The sequence below is a fragment of the Sinocyclocheilus grahami genome, unplaced genomic scaffold, assembly GCF_001515645.1.
Source record: "Sinocyclocheilus grahami isolate Dianchi unplaced genomic scaffold, SAMN03320097.WGS_v1.1 scaffold801.1, whole genome shotgun sequence".
Taxonomy (NCBI): Eukaryota; Metazoa; Chordata; class Actinopteri; order Cypriniformes; family Cyprinidae; genus Sinocyclocheilus; species Sinocyclocheilus grahami.
The window spans coordinates 95,873-103,820 of record NW_015505980.1 but is presented as its reverse complement, the minus strand read 5'-3'; the positions used below and the strand labels follow the sequence as shown (position 1 = coordinate 103,820).

Here is a 7,948-nt window from a genome sequence, read left to right as displayed (position 1 = left end):
CCCCCCCCCCCCCGTTTTATTTCTCAGCCCCCCCCAGCTCAAAATACGTTCCCGCGGCTATGTGTTTGTGTGTTTGTTCAAATTCTCTCTCTGATAAAATAATTTACCCATTAAACTGTGGCATTAAATGCCAATATGAATATCAATATGATGTAATAGAAGAATAATGTACACATATGAATTGCATATGCCAATTATTTTTTTTTTGACTTTTTTTTTCTTTAACTTTGTATTCATCAAATAATCATGAAAAAGTTGAAGTATCACAGTTTCCACAAACATATTAAGTAAAAACAGTTTTCAGTAGGCCTGATAATAAGGAAACCATTAGTAAACTATTAGTAATAGCTTAACTAATAGAAAATAATTACTATTACTAATAATTAGGCAGCAAATCAGCATATTAGAATGATTTCTGAAGGAACATGTGACACTGAAGACTGTAGCAATGATGCTGAAAATTCAGCTGCGCATCACAGGAATAAATTACAGTTTAAAATATCTTTAAAAGAAAATGAATATTTTAAGTGTAATATTTCATATTATTATTTTTATTGTATTTTTGATCAAATAAATTCATCCTTCTTTCAAAAACGAAATAGGCCTAAATAAAAAGTCTTAATTATTTCAAACATTTGATCGTCAGTGTGTATGTAAAATAATGCATGTGAACTAGCAAAATATAGTATTTTTATTAATATATCACTTTCTTAATCACAGTACTTGAAAGCGAAAGTCTTCAGATTTACAATGTTCTAGAGCAGTGTTTCTCAACCCTGGTTCTGGGCGCCCCCCAGCACTGCACATTTTGTGTGTCTCCCTAATCAAACACACCCGATTCAATCATTAGCTCATTAAAAGAAACTCCACGACCAGAAATGGGTGTCAGATAAGGGAGACATACAAAATGTGCAGTGTTGGGGGGCGCTCAGGACCAGGGTTGAGAAACACTGATCTAGAGTAAGTTTGAGAATGATATCTTACTCTTTTTTGTTTTGTTTTGTGAAATTAGAGATTTACAAACATTCACTCTTATCTTATATTGTGACGAATAACGTAAATAGAATTATGGAAATCGAAAAGGCCAGTAGTAGTTTTCACCCCTGAAAATTAATGTCTGTCGTTTAGGATTTTTTTATCATAAACAGTTGGCAAATATTGCTGAATTGTCTTGTCATGTTTAGCTGCTTAAGCTACATCTTGCCTCAGAGTCAGCTCGCATTCAAGTGATGCGCAGCTCAGCTCCGTGAACAGTAAATTCAGGCTATTTTTTAAACATTTGGACATTGACGATCACTTTTAGCCACTGCACTGAGCCAGAGCACACTAAATTAATTAGAATTTTTGACTCAATGGGCCGGTGGAGGAATATAGTCTACGTACACTTACTATAATTCAGTCTTTATATATATCACTTCCTCAGTTCAGAATGACCTGAAATTGCAGGTTGTTATGATGGTTGGCCATTCAAAAAACGCATGTATTCATCTAAGGCCTTTTTGTTAAGTACTGTGACTCAATCACCACAAACTCAGCACACCTGAACATTGATAGGTGTGTAGGAAGAATAGTCCCAACAACACTGTCGAGAAAAAAAAAAAGTGATCCATAGTGGACCGAAACTTAGCTTGTGCTTGTGATAATAAACTTCAATATTTAGCAAGTACTGATAGTGTGCAAGTACTGTGACTCACAAATGGGTTAGCTTCATTTTCTATATTTTTCTTGTCTGTGAGGCAAACACAGTGTTTCGGGTAATTTCTTTTTGTTTTGTTTTGACGTGCTCAAATTCACAGACACCGAGACGGCAGAAAGCGCACACTCTTTGCTTTCATTATTTTACAAAAGCACAAAGTGTTGTTGTTATTGTGAGTGCACACAAATGAAAGTATACCTTTTACAGATTCGAAAAGATGTATTACTCTTATCTGTACGAGCAAAAATGCCGGTGTATTTTAAGTTACCGTATTGACCCGAATATAAGAATGTTTTTTTCTTGGAAATACATCTGAAAAAACGCGGTCGTCTTATATTCAGGGTCTAGACTTTGACATGTCAATAATACACTCACGACAATAGGTGGCGCCAAATACACATAAAACCAGTGTGCCATGACATACATAAATACGTGTTGTAAATGATCGCGACCAAACTTTCTTTGTGATTTTAAAACGTAAGACAGTACCCAGATTTGAAGACTACAGTAAGATTGAACTTCTACTCTTAATAAGATTTTGGTGGGCTACTATTAGATGGATAGCCTAAATGTCCTAATTCAGATTGGCTACCTGTTTTGTTTTTTTTAATGGTATATCAATAAGTGTATCATTTTTAAATGTGATTGTTGGTACAGTTTACCAGTTTTTACCATACTTTCAAAACAAAAATTAAAATAGGAAAAATATGCAATATGAAAATAATTGAAGACAAAATGTGTTTTACTGAGAAAAAACAAGATTTGGTTTTTAAAAAGCCTTTTTCCAAAAGGTACATCTGGAAAAAGGGGGGTCGTCTTATAATCAGGGTCATCTTATATTCGGGCCAATACAGTAAATGCAAATGATCGCACCGGCACCTCCAAGTTAACGGCCATGCAGTGAGCACGCTACTGTTCAGCTTCCACACTGCGCACAAATACTTCAATAGTGCACATTTTTCTAGATTAATGTTACAGTGAGCAGTAATGTTGCTGCTACTTGCATGTTTCAGATGATAAGCCACATTTGAGGTCGATGATCGAATCGAACATTTGGATGTTCTGACCAATGTACTGTAATTACCACATAGACTAGCTGTTAATGATCTGTCCATCACAAATTATGAGACTTAGCCACTTCCTGTGGATTTTTCTGCAGTTAAGCGGCTAATGAAATTTTAATCGACTAAGCCTCTTCTGATCGACTAACGGTTAGTCGACGATTAGGGGGCAATCCTAATATTTAGATAATAAGATTCAGTTGTGTGTCCAAAATTCAGTGATTGTGTTTGAGCAAATCTAGTCCAAGATTGTGACATCTCTGAAGATGACATCCGTTTTAAAGGCGCCCTATTATGCTCTTTTACAAAGTCTTGATTTTGTTTTGGGGGTGTACTAGAACACGACAACTAGTTTGGGCACGAAGGTGAAAAAAACATTGTCGGACGAGAATGTGCAGCGTCACGTCACGCCACGTCTTTAAAATTCAAATACATTATTTTCTATGAGTGTAGGCACACCGGCGGCGCCGTTCGGCGTCTGTCCACGGCGCCCAGCTACGTCGTGTTGTACTTGTAAGAATTGTTCTAGACATGCCGAAAATTTGAAGCTACAGCACAGCACAGAAGCTCTTCTTCTTAGTTTTCTCTGATGCACTAACTCTGCAGCAGCACTTCTTCTTCGTCGTCTAGTCTGATGCTCTCACTCAACCAAGCGTTCTAACCACAACCTCGCCCCTCCCCCAAGCATTCAAATTTCTGTAGGCGGGAATTATTTGTAATGATATTCCAATTAGCCGCTTTGTGATATCACAAAGCCCGGAAAACAAACGCTGTAGTCCAAACGAGCCATTCGTTGTAGTTCTTGAAAAGGGATAAAAAAAAAAAAAGAAGAAATATCTCCCTTTGGAGTGGACTTGGAGATTTGTGACTTTCTAGATCTTTTTTATGCCCAAACATACACACTACACACTGACTAAAATTAAAAAAGTGAAAAAGCATAATAGGACCCCTTTAAAAACAACTCAGCATTTCAGTAGCCGTTGAGCAATACTGGAAAGATTTGCTGTTCTCATGAGCTTTGAGTTTATATAATAGACTAAATAAGCTAATAAATTAATCTAACTTTTTTTTTTTTTTTTACAGTTCCTTCTCCAACAAACGTGAGTGTTGTTTGTCACAATTTTGTGAATGTCCTCTTCTGGAACTACAGTAACCCAACTGAACAGCTGAAATTTGGTGTAAAGGTTGAACCTTATGAAAGGTATGTTGTGTGTCAAACGCAGCTGACCAAGAAAAAAAATACAATTTGAGAAAATGTGATATTACTTAATCTTTCTGTCCCATTTATCTCTAGTGCTTCCCAAACAGTTGACACCTCTCAGACGTACCTTGATATCAGCAGCTACAGCAGAGATGCGGATGACGATTACTTTGTGTTCGTGACGGCACATGATGGGCAAGAGAAATCAGAAAACGTCTCCATTAGATTCACCTACAGCAAAGACTATTTTGATGAGAAAAAACATAAATATAAATGTAAGTTTTCTGAGTATAACTCAATCATATGGATATAGTAATACTGTTTATTACAGTGTTTGCAAGGCACCGTTGATGATGAAACACTATTGATATTTCTCAGACATTTTAAGACTCATTTTCTAATTATAAAACATCTGCAGTTCATTCAGCCCAAACCGTTGGTATAGTTAGCAAATCTTCCATTAAAACAGTGTTCAGCAGGTAGTGATGGCATCATTAAAGGGATAGTTCACCCAAAAAGGAAAATTCTGTCATTAATTACTCACCCACATGTTGTTCCAAACTCACAAGACCTTCGTTCATCTTCAGAACACAATTCCAATTTTTGATGGAATCTCAGAGCTGTCTGACCTCTCTGACCCTTTAATATTTGCTTAATTGGTGCTTTCCCTACTGCAGCTAGGCCTATTTAATAATTTGTTCGTTCTTATACGCCAGCATTTCATTTACCCAGAACCAAAGCCTAAAAGAATATGAACTTCACTAAATCTTTAACTCTCATTCTGCTGCCTTTACGCACTGCTGCTGTTTCCTTCAGGAAATGCAAATCTATTTGGATATTTGAATTTTAGTGTTGGAATTCATTTGCTTTAGTCTATTGCCAGATGACTTTTCTATTTCAGTTATTTCTTGTTATTTTGACTTTCTTAATGCAATATCGGCTTTTGCTTTTTTCATGAGCCGCTTTGTGATATCATAAAGCCCGGAAGCCAAACGCTGTAGTCCAAATGAGCCGTTTGCTGTAGTTCTTGAAAATGGATTTTAAAAAACGAAATATCTCCCTTTGGAGTGGACTTGGAGATTTGTGACTTTCTAGATCTTTTTTATGCCCAAACATACACACTACACACTGACTAAAATTAAAAAAGTGAAAAAGCATAATAGGACCCCTTTAAAAACAACTCAGCATTTCAGTAGCCGTTGAGCAATACTGGAAGGATTTGCTCTTCTCATGAGCTTTGAGTTTATATAATAGATTAAATAGTCTATTAAACTGAATCTGAATCTAACTTTTTTTTTTCTACAGTTCCTTCTCCAACAAACGTGAGTGTTGTTTGTCACAATTTTGTGAATGTCCTCTTCTGGAACTACAGTAACCCAACTGAACCGCTGAAATTTGGCGTAAAGGTTGAACCTTATGAAAGGTATGTGTGTGTCAAAAGCAGCTGACCAAGAAAAAAAATACAATTTGAGAAAATGTGATATTACTTAATCTTTCTGTCCCATTTATCTCTAGTGCTTCCCAAACAGTTGACACCTCTCAGACGTACCTTGATATCAGCAGCTACAGCAGAGATGCGGATGACGATTACTTTGTGTTCGTGACGGCACATGATGGGCAAGAGAAATCAGAAAACGTCTCCATTAGATTCACCTACAGCAAAGACTATTTTGATGAGAAAAAACATAAATATAAATGTAAGTTTTCTGAGTATAACTCAATCATATGGATAGAGTAATACTGTTTATTACAGTGTTTGCAAGGCACTGTTGATGATGAAACACTATTGATATTTCTCAGACATTTTAAGACTCATTTTCTAATTATAAAACATCTGCAGTTCATTCAGCCCAAACCGTTGGTATAGTTGGCAAATCTTCCATTAAAACAGTGTTCAGCAGGTAGTGATGGCATCATTAAAGGGATAGTTCACCCAAAAAGGAAAATTCTGTCATTAATTACTCACCCTCATGTTGTTCCAAACCTGCAAGACCTTCGTTCATCTTCGGAACACAAATTAAGGTATTTTTGATGGAATCTCAGAGCTGTCTGACCTCTCTGACCCTTTAATATTTGCTTAATTGGTGCTTTCCCTACTGCAGCTAGGCCTATTTAATAATTTGTTCGTTCTTATACGCCAGCATTTCATTTACCCAGAACCAAAGCCTAAAAGAAAATGAACTACACTAAATCTTTAACTCTCATTCTGCTGCCTTTACGCACTGCTGCTGTTTCCTTCAGGAAATGCAAATCTATTTGGATATTTGAATTTTAGTGTTGGAATTCATTTGCTTTAGTCTATTGCCAGATGACTTTTCTATTTCAGTTATTTCTTGTTATTTTGACTTTCTTAATGCAATATCGGCTTTTGCTTTTTTCAGGCTCTTTGGACTTTCCAGCTGTAAATACATCTGTCCACAAAGATGTGATTGAAGTGTCCTTTCAGCACCCTTTCATGCTTCATAAGCAAGACATACTGAATGAAGAATTTAAGTACATAGTCACACATGATGAGGTTGGAAAAGCAGTCGCACAGACTCCTCCATGTCCTTATTCAAATGGTAGTCATGTTTGGACGTTGAATTGTTAAAATCACTCTGTTCTTTTCTCCTTCCACAGCAAAAGGTTTTATACTCATGTTTTGAGGATGAGGAGCTGTGCACTGCAGAAATCCACCTGAACCAAAGCACAGCTGGACAGTGTGTTGAGCTGAAGCTTGAAGGGATGATTGCTGGTATTCCTTCATATACCTACAGAAACGTTTGTGTCCCTCAGCAGACACCTGAGACAGGTAAAACCATTATCAGTTTAACTGTGTTAATTTTTCGTAATGCAGTACAACTTTCTTATCATGCTATGAAGTGCAGGCACTGACACAAGCTGTGTTTGAAATCATCGGCATCCCCTTACTGACTATTCCCCATTTCTGGGAAAGTTGCATTAAATCTGGGCCCACAAGATGTTACAGCTTCATATTCTACTCCGACAGATTTTAAAATCAGATCTGGGTTAGGCTTTGTTTACCTAAATGTACAAAGTTTACTTCCTAAAATGGATACAGTGTGTATATGGATAAAGAATACCGATGCTGATGTTCTGGTAATCTCTGAAACCTGGCTTTAAAGTTCAATTACAAACCATGCCATTAATATTGAAGGATATAATGTTTTTTTAATCGATTGGCCAAAAAGAGGGGGCGGGTTAGCGATTTATTTAAAAAACAGGTATGCAACAACTCTGTTGATATCTAAATCAATATCTAACTATTTGAATTACTGCCAGTCGATGTAGTATTTTCAAAGACTTTAGCTCTTACTGTTGTGGGTTGATATAGACCTCTGTCAGCAACAAATGAATCTATTTTATCTTTAATAGATTCTCTATCTAAGTTGAATTAAGGAAATAGTATTAATTGGAGATCTTAATTGAAACTGGTTACAGCCTTTGTCTAGTGAAGTTAAACTCTTTTTTGATACTTTTAATATTCAGCAATTACTAAATACTCCAACCAGGATCAATTTAAAAAAGCCAGATAAATCATCACTTCTCGATTTAATTTTTACTAATGGACCTTATAGATATTCAGCAGCATTCGTTTGTGCACTTGATATTAGTGATCATTGTGCTGTTGCAATAGTTAGAAATGCAAAATTACCTAAGACCAAACCTCGGATAATTATAGGAGTATGTCTCAGTTTAGTGAACAAGGTTTTGTCAGGGTTCTGTCACTTCTGTCTAGTGTTATTCATGGTTTTGTGACAGAGCCCTGACACTCCCATCATGTCCTGTTTTTATGTGAGCATGCGGGTTCAAGTATTATCGAGCCGTACGCTCTCTTGTCCGCGTGCCTTGTTTCATGTTGGAGCGTGGTGTTCGGATCCCGGCACTCATGTCTTGAGTTTTGGTTTTGTGTCTGGGTCCGGACACTCGCGCTCCATGTTCTGTCTTGTTGTGGGAGCGTGTGGTCTCGAGTTTGCTCGGCCGTGCGCT

At 36.8% G+C, this 7,948-nt stretch overlaps 2 protein-coding genes across 2 annotated transcripts in view; both read left to right on the top strand.

The window, feature by feature from the left end:
* infgr1lb1 (interferon gamma receptor 1-like b1) overlaps positions 1-7,948 on the top strand; it is an 89,083-nt gene that overhangs the window by 75,082 nt on the left and 6,053 nt on the right. The window lies entirely within an intron of this gene.
* The window catches only part of LOC107561966 (interferon gamma receptor 1-like), a 23,676-nt gene that overhangs the window by 9,675 nt on the left and 6,053 nt on the right, over positions 1-7,948 (top strand). The window contains exons 4-7 of the mRNA XM_016246523.1: positions 3,841-3,958; positions 4,052-4,233; positions 6,340-6,473; positions 6,578-6,749. Of these exons, the coding sequence (XP_016102009.1) occupies positions 3,841-3,958; positions 4,052-4,233; positions 6,340-6,473; positions 6,578-6,749 (606 nt within the window). The remainder of the gene's footprint in view (positions 1-3,840; positions 3,959-4,051; positions 4,234-6,339; positions 6,474-6,577; positions 6,750-7,948) is intronic.